Source organism: Pyxicephalus adspersus, chromosome 1 (genome assembly GCF_032062135.1).
Source record: "Pyxicephalus adspersus chromosome 1, UCB_Pads_2.0, whole genome shotgun sequence".
In the NCBI taxonomy this organism is placed as follows: domain Eukaryota; kingdom Metazoa; phylum Chordata; class Amphibia; order Anura; family Pyxicephalidae; genus Pyxicephalus; species Pyxicephalus adspersus.
Genome location: NC_092858.1, coordinates 151,488,912 through 151,505,518, shown reverse-complemented (window position 1 = coordinate 151,505,518; position 16,607 = coordinate 151,488,912). Strand labels below are relative to the sequence as shown.

The following is a 16,607-nucleotide window of genomic DNA, read 5'->3' as shown; positions in this document are numbered from 1 at the left end:
CTGACATATAGCACAGCGCTGTTGCTGAACAGTAATGGTGGAACATACACACACACACACACACACACACACACACACACACATACATCTGATTTTATATATATATATAGATTGTATTTTATTTTCATGTATGAAGAGTAAAATAACATAGATTACAAACAAAAGGAAACCAAAATACAAAAATGTAACAATGCATAAAAAATATAATAATTTCTGTTCCTACATACATCAAACATTGCATACCTAATAGTACTTAATCATCAATCATCAAGTATGGATGTGCTCATTGTTTAGATAGGATGTGTTTAACTTTTTCCATTAGTATAAGGACCCCAGAATGAGACTGACCTTGGTCTTGGCTCTGAGGCTTACTTTCCTATCTATGGGTATATGGAACTAACAATCTCTGGTGAATTGGATTTGTTACAGTTAACCACTGGCATCACATGTTGCTTAATATTATTATTAATATTATTATATTGAGTAAACCATAGTTTTTTTTTTTTTGTTTCTATCGTTCTATCTTCTCATTTCTAGCCCTATTTCTTTCACGACAAGAGAAAAATTTAATTGATCCCTGATGATATAATTGGTATATTAAAAAAAGAACCTCCTGCTTCTTATTTTAACCTATCTCTGGTGCTGTTCATTGTATTTGCCAACTCACTAATCCAGCACCACTGATTTTAAGGGCTGAATGGTAACTAGCATAATTTAACCCACTGCTTATAAACCCAGACATAACGACTCCTGGAAAAACAATATGTATTTTTTTTTTTCTTGGCTGTGGATGAGCTCCAGGAATGGTTTGGAGGGGTTACAAGGAATGGCAAGGTTGGAAAGGAGAGTTGGGATTGTATCAGGATTTTTTCCCTGTTAAGTTAACACTGGTTATAGTTTTTCTCTGGTAATCAGTTGGATTTTTTTCTTATTATATTAATAATATTATATATATTATGTATTATTACTTTTGTTATAAATACAGAACATATGTCATACTTTTTATTGGTTACATATTTTGTTTTTGTTTTTATAGCCCTGATCAATGAGGACACCTGGATGCAAATAAATGTTCTTGCTTGTTTTAATGCTGAATACAGTTTGTAAAAAATGCAATAAATCACTTGGACTCTTCATGCTTCATGTGTTTTTCCTTTGCAGCAGTGTTATCTTTTTATAACCGCACTTATTAGGTGTCTAAAGTATCAGCGCCTAAAATACCATTCCTATGCCAAGATCTCAGTGCCAAACACCCATTTTCAGTCCTTCAGGAAAGACTATACAGTTCTGGATACACAAACGATACAAATACAAAGACTTTTATAAGGATTTCTGTGTTTTTGCACAGAAGGTAAATGGATTCGCATTAAATCAGTTCCTTGTGAAACAAGGGATTCACTCTGTCTTAAAGCCAGCTGAGAGGAAAGATCTGAATTGAAAATGCTGTGCTGAAAATATAACATGGCAGAGATGTGAATTGGAACTTTACACTGTATTACACCCAGTAATTAGTCTACCCTCCATACATTTATTTAGGCATGTTCTGTATTATTCAGGGTCCAATATACAGGTCTGTGGAAAGAAACCTGGATAATAGAAAACAGAGGATAGAGTGTGCTTTGCATCAAATACTGCATAAATTTAGCACAGAAAGATAAAAAAAACATTGACTTCTACTGTTATGATGACTGTGGACAAGCTGACTTTTTTCATTGATCAATACATTTTAACCTAAACTCTTACTATATATTTGGCAATGAACATTTACAATTCTTAAGCTTCTGATGGTAAAATTACTCCAAAGTCTAAGTTGTTTTTTTTTATTAGATTGCCTTCTACCCAAACAAGATCAAAGGAATTCAAAATTATATATGATAACAAGTGGAAGCTGCAATGCTGTGTCAATGCATGATAAGCCTAGTCCCTAATGCTAAACTATTTTAGTTCCCAGCTATAAGAAATATACTGTATAGCCATACACACATAAGAGGTTCATCTAGAAGTAAACTTGGCCTCTTCAAAGGTACACCAATTCACTAGAATCTCAGACATTACCTTTTTAAACTAGCTTAGGGCTTTCAATGTGTGTCTGTAACCAAGCCATAAAAATTAACTATAGCAGAAGCTCTGATCTGTTTAATGCCAGCAAAGAAAAAAGCAGAAGGGCTGGGCATATCAATAGAAAAGGTTCCCAGCATACTTTCAGGCTGGCCAGCAAAAAAGTAAAAAATAAAAAACAAAAAAACTAACCTAAAGCTAAGTTGCTTCAATTAAAAATAGAGTTTTTTGTCACAAATCTTTGCATGTGCACATGAAAGCCACACTGCCACTTCAAGGCTCCCCGCTGTAAGCTGTAAGAGAGTTTCGTCTCCATATATAGCAATGCACAAACAGCAATCAGAAGCACCAAGAAGCAGCCCTATCTTTCTCAAGGATTCACCACCACATCAGAAGCCCAGCCATTGCCTTTAGAAGGCAGGTTTAATTATCTAGTATGTCTCTGCTTATATGATACTATGTACTAAGTACACTAAGTTTTACTAAATGCAGGGTTACCGAAGCAGTGTCAATGGAGCACAGATGTACGTGGAGCAAAGGGTCACTAGACAAAAGGGTTACGGGGGCACAAAGGGTCACTGGATCACAAATAGTCAATGGAAAAGGGGGTCACTGGAGCAGACAGGGTGACTGGAGCACAAAAAGTCACTGGAGAAGGAGATCACTGGAACACAAAAGATCATTGGCTTATAAGTTTACTAGGACACAGAGGGTTACTGAAGGTAAAGGGTAATTGAATCTTAGCAGCATTGGAATACACAGAGCCACCAATGTACAAAGGGTCATTAAAACACAGAGTCACCTAAGGACACAATGAATACTCCACTGGATTAAAAATAAAAGAAGGCAGTGGACACTCCCTAGACTCACATGTGTGGCATGTATTTTTTTTTTTTTTTTGAGAAATGTTCACCAATCCTGAAAATATGATTTTTGCTAATATGCAAGAAAGAAAATCACCCATACCTTAATATGTGGTATTTTTTCTTTACTGGGGCATCATGTATACTTCTGATGTGCATGTCATCATCCAGTGGCCAAAAAAAAGATTTACCTCTGTAGGCAGCCCAGGGATACAAGATTTCACCTATTTTCTGGACTATTTATGTATACAAGGTGCTTCCAGTATTTGTCCTTTAAATTAAACTCAAGACAAGTGGCTTAGTAAATTGTTAAATGCATATATGGAAATTGTTATACTTTTCAGAGGAAGTGGACATCTTTGTTGGCAGTCGTATTACCCTGTTCCAGATATCATAGGCAGATGTGGGAACTACAGAATCTCCTAGACACACTTTCTGTGTGTTGATTGGACAGTAAAGGTATATTTATTTACACTTCTCTGCACACGATTGGGTATTTGTTTCAGAGTGAATTTTCATCACGTTTACTAAGCTTAGTGTGATAATTAATTTGCTATCTGCACAACCCCTTTAGTAAAACAACCCAATGTCATCCCTTTGCTCACTATGATATTTCTTTAGAACTGAAACTAGGCCTGATTGTTCGTAGTGCTAAGCTTGCCTTTTTTCTGTGTCCTACTATACAAGGGACAAGACTGCTATACAAGGATTATTGTAGATTGGTTGCTCTCAACCTATTTACCCCTGAAGAACCCTTAAAATAATTTTCAGGGAACCCCTGCTAAAACTAATTTATTGTGGGTCAGTAGGAAAAAAATGCCTCTTAAATTGGTGGCCAATGGCAAAAAGTGCCTCCCTTACAGTGGTGGCTAGAATATCACCTGAATGGTCCCTATTTAATGTACAGCGCTGCGTAATATGTTGGCGCTATATAAATCCTGTTTAATAATAATAATAATAATGGCCACAAAACTATGCAGGAATCATCAAACAGGAGGTCAATCAGCCACTGTTCAAAGAACTTCCAGCAACATATAGAGCAGTGTTTTAACCTTTTTAACATGGTGAACCCTTGGAATAACTTTCAGGTTTTCAGGAACTTTTATTATAAATTCTAAATCCACAAATGACAGTACATTAGCTTGGTGGTTAGTAGGAAGAATGCCTCTTACATTGCTGGCCAGTTAAACAGACCTGAGGGTCACAATTTGCTCATTGCTCAAGGAACCCCTAGCAAACTCTGGAGGAACCCAAGAATTCCATGGAACCCTGGTTGAAAAAAAAATGCTCTAGAACAATCCTGATGTTGCACCCAACCTTGTTAAAAGGCTGCCCTGGACTAACACTACCACAATGTAGGGGACTGGAACTATACATTTATTATTTTCTATAGTAGGTGCAATACTGGTAAAATTGGTGTCTTTACATCAGCCTGGAGTTTAGCCTAATACCTAATGTGGGGGAGGGTTACAAAGCCTTACTGATGTCTGTGACTGTTGGAAAGATCCTTCTCTATTCTTTTTTTGTAATTCTCTGTTCTTTAGAACAGGAAGGGTAGAGAATTCTCTCGAATGGAGACACATAGAATAGCACTAATTTAAGATGGCCCAGCCTATCTCTACCTTATTATTAAAGGTGCTTTATTGCTGTTTATTCTGTGCCCTATTTCTTTCCAGGTAAAATTTAGAAAGTAGGTAAAAGAATATCTTCCTAACAAGGACACAGAAAACCAAAAAAAAATCCCTAGTATATTCCTTTTTCCAGATCAGATCTCAGGCAATATGACTATTGATTGTATAGGGAACAGAACTTTATAGTCTCATGGCATTTGGATGAGATAATGGGATTTAGAAGGACTTATTGAACAGGCTTAGGGTAAGAACTGGTGTCTTCATATTTGGTAATCAATATAAAGCCTTACATAGATGCAGGAATGCCCCCTTCTGTAATTATTGCATGTGTATTACTTCTATACACTATTTTTGCTCTCTTGTGTTATGCTATATGAATAGACATTCCCTATTGTTCCCATTTTCTATGCTCCAGTATTCATAATGCCCTTTGCTTTGTTATTTTTGCTGACGTAAGAGATTGGTCTTCTTTCTCTTTAGTTAGGCAATATAAAGGAATTTTAATATGCTCAACTTTTGTTAAACATGTCAATGAGGAAATGATTATATGTTCAATGAGGCAATGTACATGTAAAGCTTTATTAATGCTCCTTGAGCCTTTCCTATTTTCCATTCCCTCTCTTTTGAAATAACATGTTCCAGGGTTGAGATATTTTACATCATTTATAAAATCTTAGAATGGTGGCACAGTTTTAGAAATGATCATAATAAATTCCAAAAACCAATACTAGACATTTGATTAAACACATGTTTCATTTTCAGTATTTAAAACAGTGAGTCATTTCTAATTTGTTTTACATGTTTCATAGTTTTTATTATACATAGATTTGATTACACGGTACAAGATTAATCACATTAATTAAGTAAAATTCTAGAGCTGGGAGAATGTTACAGAGGGAGAAGGTTCCTCATGTAAAATTTACCTGGAATGAGTTAGGATAATGATGTACAGTACAGGAAGGTGACATCTAAGGGACGGCTCAAGGGTCAGCCCTGACATGATTAATAAGAGGCCCTGCATGCCCTGGGGGAATATGAGGTTTGTAAATTGAATACTTAAAATGCAGCTGTGATGCAATGAGATGTTTATCCTGTGGATAATATAAATCATTCAGTACTAATGATCAACAAAATGAATATAAAAATTGATGGCAACACTAAATGTGAATGATTAAAAAGTATTTCAAACCTTTTTTTTTGTATTTTGGTAAATATTTGACAATATTCGTTTTTGACTATGTCTATTGGGAAAGTTGAACATGTAAAACCAGAAGATAGGAGTGAAAAAACCTAAGTTTGGAAAATCCACTCCTACAGTTAACACTCAGAACAAATGTCTCCATGGAAGGAATTACCCTATTTTCCTGGTGTGGGCCATGGCATGGCTCACCAGTACAAATGCATAAATGGTGAATCACCTTTACAGGGACACAGACATAAATAAAAACCCAATAGGCATTCTAACCTCTAACTAGTCTATCCAAACATTTGGTAAACGGACTGACAATAACAATAACTTTACACCATTGGGGTGCTGTCTGCACAAAATGTTGCCATGTGACTTATGATTACTTATGCATTAGAAACTGGCAATGAGTCTAAACTTTACCAGGTCAGTAAAATGTACCTGCATTTATGCATCTTGGTAAAAAAGGGGTACTGTGTACATACAAATCCCATACTCTGATCCCATACACCTAGATCCAAGCTACAAGCATAATTCTACAGGTTTCCTAATGCTGTAATAGCCGTACAGTGAATAACACTACACCCACCAACTTGCCATGCCGTGAAAGTGGCATCCTATTTTTGTTCATTTGATGGAAAGGCAAACCAGTCAACTAGTTTAGGAGAAAGCAGCACAAAACAGCTCTCAATGGGGAGCAAAAATATAAATCTGACCAATATTAAAAATGACGCTCTTAATTTCCAAAACTTGATTATAAATATTGGGTTATAAGCTTTGTTGTTCCAGGTATGTACACATCTTTGGCCAATATAGGCAAACAGTAAATACATTGACATTTGGTTGAATTATTTTTTAACTGTTGAGTATTTCAGGACACCTACTCTTTTATCCAGATTTATGATAGCATTTCTCCACACTTTGTAAAATAACAGTAAGCCAGTGTTCATTCACAATCATCCTTCTATATTCTATTTTTAATATAATCTGTCACATGCCTTGATTCATCTTCCCAGTTAAAAATCTTCAAATGTGACATTAATTTCCATTTGTCAGTGCAATATGTCAGCCATTGGTCACACACCACATTTGAAGAATTACTACATATCTTACATAGTAAATGATTTTTTGTGTAAATCCCCCTTTTATATTCCAGGTATTCTGTATGCCAGGAAGAATATATAACAATGTTCATAATTAAATTTGTGCAATATATGTTAAGGCAGGAAAACAATATCTGGCAAGCCAATAATGTATAGAAGAATGGAGTAATACATGCCATAGTTTCCTACAGTGAGCAGACATTAATTAGTTCTTAACTGAATGATTTGGTTCTCTTTCTGACACTATGATGGATAGAGAAGGTGTGCTATTAGATGTTGGCCAGGTGGATATGTGCCAGGACTCAAAGCAATGAGACTGAAAGCTTAATTTGTAAAAAATGAGAATTATTAATTTTAGGCTGTATGTGCACTTTCAAAGTAATCCTTTTATATATAATGGCGGGGTACAATTTATTTTCATGTTAATTATAATATTAATTCTATCTTCATTCTGTATTTCATTAAAGGATTGGTAGTGGAATATAAGACAATATTGTTTACCATTCATAGTGCATATTATACAGCCTTATAATTTTACTGAATATTTTCTCAAGAAAAAATCCTCCTTCTCTCCCTCCTTTCTTCTTTATGGGCTTTAGCATTAGAAAAACAGGTGGTTTCGGCAACAGAACCAATGCAGTTTACCAATGTCACCCTGCAAAAGACCTGGTTATCATTGGAATGAGATGGAAGTGTTGGATTCCTTCTTTTGCACAGACGTTTGTCTGCTGTTTGTCTGTGGTGCAGTTTCTGGGATACTTCATACAATATCAAAGGGCATTCTGCCACAGGACAGCTTCCATAGACGTTAGTAAAACATTTTTTAAAGCAGTAGCATAGTGTTTCTCAGCAGATTGTAGTGCAACAGCAAAACAGAAGACATCCCCAGATGCATTGCAACCAGTATAACACAAACATAAAAAAAAAATTAACTGCTGCCAACTATGCACAGCAAATACCTGTTAAACTCTCCTCCTAAAACTTTGCAATTGAAGGTGATCGCCCAGGACTGAATAATTACATGGTTGACAAATGCCAAAATTAGGAACCTTTATAAAGCCTGGGCTTATGATACAAGGTTCAGCCAAGGTCCATATAGGCAAAGATACATCAACACACCACAAACAAGCACCGCAAACAAGCAATCAGCAGCTGATGGACAAGCAGATTCCACCATGTTATCCTGAGAAGTTACCCAATCGAATGTCCAGCTGTATGCAGGAAAATATTTGAAAAGTTTGAATAATTTATGTAATGTCATCAGATGTCACTTTACCAGGTATCTCTGCTGTTCAGGTATGGCCACAACATTTGTCCTTATATTTTTGCAAACACATATATATTCTACTTCTGATGCTATATATATTATATGCCAACAACATTAATGATTGGAGATAGTTTTTTTTGCAAACCACTGACACCAGTTTTTTTGCTGACTGTGTCACAATTAAAGAAGGGTTTTTATTGCTTATCTTGTCAGTCTTACCACTAAAGGTGAGGGTTATGATTGTTGTGGCCTATTGACTGCTTTAGAGGAAGAAATTCCATACATAATTATGGGCTGGAACATATATTGCCTAGTATGATGAGAGCTCATAAATATATTTTCCTACCAGAAGGAACCAATTCACCTGGTTGCCAGAAAATACCGAGGGACACAAGTACCTTCTGTATGGCCCTTCCTTGAATACGCCAGTAGGCAGGCATCCCTTTGGATTTAGATTTTTTTTCTTTTGCACCACTAAAATTGCAAAAATAAAAAGATATAACTATAATACAGCTGTTAAAACTTGTTATAACACCAAAAAATACTTTCTAAAATTTTTACAAAACTTTTTTACATATAAATATAAAAATTATGAGGGATTATTTGCATCTTTATAAAACAAACCTGTGTATGAGGTTTACAAGTCATTTAGGCAAAACATTTAATGTAAAAAAAGACCCACTGGTTTAAGAGTTAAGAAAAGTCACTTTTATTTGAAAACTATGTAAAAAAAGAACACAATATTTATACTTGTTGATTGTGTTAGCCAAATTACCATGGCTAAGCTTTTTTACATTTTTATTACATTCTGTTACGTGCATTATGTATGTGCTACTAACTGCAAAAACTCATACCATTTATCTAAAAAGAAAGTCAAACATAAAGAACAACCAAGCACTTTTTCTATCAGAATATGGTTTAATGGCTAGTTGAACATGTATGGCTTTGTAATGATGGACCCAGCTAACAGAATGAACATTGATTGAATGAGGCCACCACTTCTTTCCAACAATGAAATCAAGAACAGTTGCTGAAATGTGCTCAGGCCCAGCAGGTAAGATAACGCCATATGTGAGCAATCAGAGCTGAATGGGGCATTAGGAAATCAGGCATTCTTATGGAAATGCAAAGCTGCCAAGGAACAATGGCTCTTCTGATCGATATAGAAAAGGGAACACACTTCACTTTAATATAAAGTAATATCCTTCGGGAGACAATGAAACTAATAAAAAAGAAGAGTTGAGGAAAGCAGAATTCAGATCAAAGGAACCATAGCGCAGATATCCTTTTTTTAATATTCAGTTTTAGGTAGTGGCAAAAACTTTTCTTAAACGAAGCTATCTTTTCTTTGCAGTAAATTCATAAAATGTGCAATTATCATAATGTTTACCAATTTATGTGATGTTTTATACCTTTTAGTTGTATTTACTGGCAGATTTTCATGATTATCCAAACTGCAGCATTTGAAAAATAAGAAAGCGTAATGACCACCTGTGCTTTTAGTTAGCTGTATAATTTTTAGATGAATCCAAATAGCATAACATAAATACTGGTCTTAATGTACATAGATACAGTTCTTTGTGAAGTTTAATATAATAAAATCTAGTGACACTAAATCATGGATATCCCTTATGTCAAGACTAATTAAACATATTTATCTCTGCCTTTACTACACTTTCTGGACATTATGAGGCTTGATTTAATATGATGGAAAAAGCAGCAGAGGATGAGCAAGAACACACACACACACACGTTATGTTTTTATTATGTATTCATTGGTTTGTATGGATGCTTTCTCTACCACTTGAAGCATAACCTCTCTTTAAATGTTTCCCCCACCCCTGGTAAAAAAAAAGTAAAATGTTTTTTTAGAACATAAGGAGATCATAAAATGACATATTTGTATATTTTTAATATAGAAACTGATGTAATGTTTCTGTTGAGATTATACCATATGGCACAAGAAAAATGTCAGCACATAATCATTTGACTACATAGTCAGATGAAGTAATAGTCAGATGAATTTACAATTTTCAGCTGATTGCCTTCTTTTTTCAGGCATAAGTGCCAACATTCTTGAAACTGAGGAGTATATGCAGTGCATGTGTGTCTACATGTGTCTGTGTAAAAAAAACAAACAAATCTTTTATCAGTCAGATCTAAACCCAAGAAGCAGTTGGTGTATTATACATGTATATATATATACAGCTAACCTATTAAATCTATGCATAGAGAAATGGACTAATCAATGTGCATTATCAACTGAGCAAAATGTGACATGGCTCGAAACAACATGTTTTAGGAATAATTAAAAGGTATAAACATATTATATTAAAATCAAATTCAATTTTACCTAATACAAGTGTGATCTTTGCATGTACAAAGTAAGATTATATAGATATAGATTATATATAGTTGTTTTGCTAAGGTGTATGTGTGCAGTCATCCCAGAGATTGCAGTATGTATTCAAAAACATAACCCTCATAATAATAATCATTCCAAAATAAGTTCAAGTGAGGTTTTGCTGATGCTCTTAAAGTGGAAGAGCTCTTGTTGTAAAAAGGAACACACATTATGACACATTTATGTCATTAATGTGTCATCTTTCCATGACACCTCTCTCTATACTGATATCAGGAAGGAACCAAAGTGTACATGGCACAGAACATGTGATGTGGAGTGGAAAAAGAAACAAACATAAGTGTCACTAACAGAAACTCCTCTTTCTAGTATTTTTTTGCTGTTGTTCTAAATGGTCACAAAGTACCCCATACCTATTCAAGAGACAATGGTAAACATAAAACTTTATGTCTTTAAGATATTGCTGCTTAAGAAATAAGAACCTACTACATAAAGAAAATACATCTGTATAATACAAGAAACTATCTTGGGAGAATAAGGGACTGGTTGTGTGACCTGGGACAGGTCTGGTAAACCATTAAACCTATATCAACCATTACTTATGCACCTTTTGAGAAAGGATATGTACTGAAAACTAGAATATATACATACTATATATAAAAATATAAGAGAAATGGAGATAGATTGTAAGCTCTTCTGGGCAGGGTCCTCTCCTCCCTCTGTGTCACTGTCTGTATTTGTCTGTCATTTGCAACTCTTATTTAATGTACAGAGCTGCGTAATATGTTGACGCTATATAAATCCTGTATTTTCATTATAATGATAATATCAATAATAAAATACTGTTTTTTTATTATAATGAACTCTCTTCAAGAATGTTTTTTCTTATGTCCATCAGAAATGCGATGGAAGCAGTGTGAGATGGTGAAGGCACATACACATAGGACCGCCGCACAATGTATCCCAAGGAAACAGTGAGAGGAGGTGACCTGCTCTGTATGTGGGGAGGAATGCAGTCAGCTGCCTCCTCCCGCCTCCATCAGCACAGTCCATAGATGCAATACTAAAAGCTTCTGTTCATTCCCCTACATGCCTCCTCCTCTTCTTCTTCTACATCAGCCTCAGTGTCAGCAGCAGCCAAGCAAGGAGAAGTATCTGCTGCTATCTGCTAGTACAAAGCCCAGACAAAGCTGAACACAGGAAAATATCACACATATCAGTATTCTGAACTGCTGCCTCTAATGAGCTCAACTCTATATACTGAAAAGCTCACGTCGCACTGCCTAGAAGTTGGGCCAGGGATATCCCTCGCCCCAATATCCTGAGTTCTTCACCTTATGGATTCTACTGCCAATATCAGTTCCTTCCTATCAGGACTGTGATGTAATAGCAACCTACGCAGGAAACACAGCTTCCCTTACAAACGGGGGAATTGGCCAATGTGGGCATCCCGCTTTACGCTATGTTTATGAGATAACATTTCTGTGGAGAGTCGAGGAAGGAGGAAGACGATCATTGTGTGTTATTTCGTTATCACCGGTGCCGAATAATGAGCCTCGGCTTAACCTGACAATGCTGCCAGCTTGGAGCTTGTTCTCTTTCTTCCCCATAGTCTGTAACCATGCCGATCTCCCTCACTTTCAGGGAAAAACAATTCTCATTGGGATCTAGACACTAGGAGCTGTCTTCTTCTTCTTCCACCAAAGGCTTTTCTATTTTTTTTTCTTCTCCATCTTTCTCCACCAAAGGCTTTTCTATTTTTTTTTTTCTTCTCCATTTTCTTCCACCAAAGGCTTTTCTTTTTTTCTGGGATTGTTTCTGGAATATTTAACCTTAGAATAAATCAGGAGGAATGAACCGGCGGCTGCTCAACCTTTTGACAGCCTTCTTTGCATTAATCTTTGAAACCAGTAACTTCAGGTAGGCAACAGAATCCTATACCTGCTCTGGTTCCTATTAAATATGGAGAAGAGTCATGTGTGAAGTAAAGTCATAGCAACCAATCACAAATCATCTTTCATTGTTCTAACTTCTGTAGTCTAGTGAAAGATGGGATCTAATTGGCTGCTGTAGATTACTCCACATAACTGTTCTTTGCCATGACTAAATAATATGCACACCACTTAATAAAATATGTATCTGCTGACTTTCTTATTTGACAATAAATATGAAATCAAGTTATTTTTTAGATTGCTAAGAAACTATTTAATTCCTAATAATATTTTTTTAATGACTATGCTTTTATTATTGAATATTTCTGATAAAAAATCACTAGGCAGAAATTAATATTGTTCCTTATTGATTGTACTTTCTCTGGAATGTGTACTGGTGGAGCTCAATATTTTGCAAACTGTCCCTGTTAGCAACTGTATAGAACCAATATAGGTTTTTAAAGGGTAGCAGATGGTAAGAATCCATAAGTTAGCTGTTTAAGTAAAATGCAACCCAGATGTGTTTGTATATATACATATGCACATAGCAATATAAACAAGTACACATATAGCACTATAAACATATATGCATACACAACATAAACAACACATTGCACATTTCAGAAGCCATTTTTACTACAGTTCCACTAACAATATTACATCAGCTTACCAAATATCCGGATTTTGTGAGGTCTGCAAATGCAAAATCAGCACAGGTTATCTAATCCTCACAAGCAAATGACCAGAAATTTCAATTAATACATGTTCAAACATCTCCCACGGCCAGAAGATAGTAGAATCATGCAAGAATGCAATCTTGTTTTAATTAATCAACAGCTATGTGACAGGAGTGTCCCACATGGAGCATGAGTGCTGCTCTGCTCAGAGACAGTTACAGACAGGCCCAGGAATCCCTAGCCAAATATATTCAACCATTCATATTCTTAAAGCTGCCGTAGAATGCCATGGCTGAGAATTTTTTTTCACTGACTGGTTACATGACTTTATACATTGCTAGTGACTGGGGGGGGAGAAGAACAAATCTGCCTGGAATTATCAGACAAAAACACAACGGCCATTACACAAATGTACAGCTTGCTAGTTGCTGTGTGACCATTTTCAACAAAGGTCTCATTACTTAACTTGATTGGTAATTGCTTGGTTAATTTTGGGCACAGCACTATGTTTCTGAAATACATACAGATTCTGAATGAGATTATATAGTCATTTTATCCTCTTTACAAATATAGGTCAGCTGTGCTATAAATGGTGGAACATACTTGGAGAAAAAGAGGATAGTAAGAAAAAACTCTGCTGTGTATTCCCAACATTGCAGTGATACCAAAGATCTTAATGATGGGTCTAACTTTGGCACACAGTTAAGAACAGGACTGCTCCAGGGGCAAAATGGGCCAATTGTTCTTGGCCTAGCTTTGAGGGAGACCCACCAATTATAACTGAGGAACTAGGTTGTGAATGTATTTAATTTCTCTGCACTACAGAAATAAATGGATACTTAACCTACTCTTTGGAATTATTAATATAACAGTCTGTACGGCTGTTTTCATCTGGTTGTCTACTATACCGGTGAATGGCATGTGAGGTCAAAATTGCTCCAATCCAAGTTAGAATTGGTTCCAATCAGAACTATCCAACTACCACTGAAATACATACAGATTCTGAATGAAATTTTATAGTCATTTTACCATCTTTACAAATATAGGTCAGCTGTGCTATAGATGGTAGAACATACTTGGAGAAAAAGAGGATAGTAAGAAAAAACTGTGCTGTGTATTCCCAACATTGCAGTAATAACAATGATCCTAATGATGGGTCTAACTTTGGCACACAATTGAGAACAGGACTGCTCCAGGGGCAAAATGCGCCAATGTAAAAATAATAGTCTTGTCAGCAAGACATCCAAGCCAGAATTATTTTCTTTAATAAGCTTTACTGTACCTGTCAATGACATCTGTGATCATCATAATCTGTGATAGTGGCCCACTATACCTGTCGATGACAGGTATACCTGTCGATGACAGGTATAGTAAGGCTCAGCCAATCTGGCCGCCAGATCTTGATGGCTGTTTTCATCTAGTTGTCTACCGATGAACGGCATGTGAGGTCAAAATTGCTCCAAACCAAGTCAGAATTGACTCTAATCAGAAGTATCCACTTACCACTACCTGGAACAAGCTTAATGCAAACAAATGTCTGACTTTCGTATCTAAATATAGTATTTGTTTCAGGCTGGTAACTCAAAGTATTAAAGCCAAAAAATGAACAAAGAAGCCAAATAATTGTCATTGGCAGTCTACATAGGTCAGCAATAGAAGCATACATATTTCTCATAGGTCAGGGTGTATTTCAGCAAAAGTCAGCACATTAATACTTTGTCCAATAGATTTAGCTTTTTATAGGGAAGGGCAAGAGCTCCTGGCATACTTTTATTTGTTTCTGGGTCTCTGTTAATTACATTCTTCCTGTGGACACACCGACAACAACAAATAAAACCTAAAGCTGATTTCCAGATTCCACACACTTGCCAATACCCTCTTTACTCGTTTAAAGATCCAGTCCCAAGTCTTCTCTGTTCCTCTCTTCGCAAGTATCTACATCACTGGCCATGTGACGTGGACACTTTGTATTGGCAGTGGAGGGGCTAGGACGAATTACATTTACAGGAAATGGATGGTGAATTTAGGCAACTATATCATATATATATATATATATATATATATATATATATATATATTTATATTTATATATATATTTACAGAGATGGTATTTAACAAAGGTCCTATCCTTTCCACATTCTATTTAAATATATATGAAGCAACAATGTTTTTTTAAGTTTTAAATAGGGTGGTAAAGGTTTAGAACCTTTGTCAATTGGTGCCTATGCAGGGAGACCACAGTTACCTTCTACTAGAACAGAGCATTAGAGAAATCATCCCCAGTAACGAAATAGACAGCAGTAAACACTGCATCACTAAATTAAAATGAAAAAAAAAATGATTAGGTGTTTTTTACTTTAAAGTATCTTAAAGTTCAATGGTGAAGTTCAAACTGTACTGACCAATAGAACCCAACCAGATTATGTTTACTCCACTTTTCCAGATGGTTAACAGCAGATTGTTCTTCACGTTATTGAATTCCCCCTTCTTTACCCATTTGAAATTTCTATAAATACACATTAAAAACTGACCATAACAGTTAGAAATGACTCTTCAGTGTCTAATACTGGATCCTGGTGGTTTGTATAGGACAGCCAACTGTAAAGAACATGGAAAATCCCCATCTCAAAGCATGTCTCCCTCTGATTTTTTGGACAAATTAATGGGAAGAACATCAGGATATGATGCAAGAATCAGACCAAATTTTAAAGGTAAGCACAATTATTTAATAAGTAAATGATTACAGTTTTTCCTTTGTCCAAAGTATACCTTTCGTAGTGAAAGCAGATATTTTAGTGCGCTGAATAAACATGTATGAGGATCTATACCTTTTTGTTTCTGAAAATGAAGCTACATTGACATGAAAGTTTGGTTAGTTTTTAATATGAATGGCTTCACTCTCCAAAGAAAATGTTAATGTATAATGTCTGGAAAGTGATATGGAGAATGTTATAAAGTGTTAATACATATCTATCTATCTATCTATCGATCTATCTATCTATCTATCTATCTATCTATCTATCTATCTATCTATCTATCTATTTATCTATTAATCTATCCTGCATTTGAAAAAATAGATAATTCACATATGTGCATAGCATGCCTGTAAAAAACACTTGCAATTTACTTCTGCTGCTTCTCTGTTCTGCCCAAGCAGACAAATAATCATAGGAATTTCATCAAGAACAGAAGCAGAGCGAGTCAGAGAGGCAGCAAAAGTCACTGTAGGACCTTTATATTATTGGAAGAATAGTGGTATTGATTGACCAGGTAATTTAGTCTTTCATACTCAGCTGAGTTCTATTTTTAGGGTCTGACACAAGCTACTTGAATGTTCTTACTTAAGAAATCTGAATAGTGTTTATAAAAATGTTATAGACATTTCCTAGAAGCCAAAGTATTTCTGATTAACTCGCTATGCATTTGAAGAAATATCTATATTGATAGATAACATAATATTACTTATTGCATGCCATGCATTACAAGTCATTGTATATATGGTAATTGCTTCCATTAATTTACCGATCAT

The 16,607-nt window shown here is 35.4% G+C and overlaps 1 protein-coding gene across 4 annotated transcripts in view; it reads left to right on the top strand.

Annotated features, from left to right (window-relative positions):
- Window positions 1-11,551: 11,551 nt before the first annotated feature.
- The window catches only part of GLRA2 (glycine receptor alpha 2), a 111,382-nt gene continuing 106,326 nt past the window's right edge, over window positions 11,552-16,607 (top strand). The window contains exons 1-2 of one of the 4 annotated variants that reach the window (XM_072431450.1): window positions 11,552-12,390; window positions 15,668-15,789. In XM_072431450.1, the coding sequence (XP_072287551.1) occupies window positions 12,323-12,390; window positions 15,668-15,789 (190 nt within the window). In that variant the 5' untranslated portion in view covers window positions 11,552-12,322. Of the gene's footprint in view, window positions 12,391-15,667; window positions 15,790-16,607 lie in introns of those variants that run through there. The other 3 variants (XM_072431480.1, XM_072431460.1, XM_072431470.1) reach the window with 3 other exon arrangements.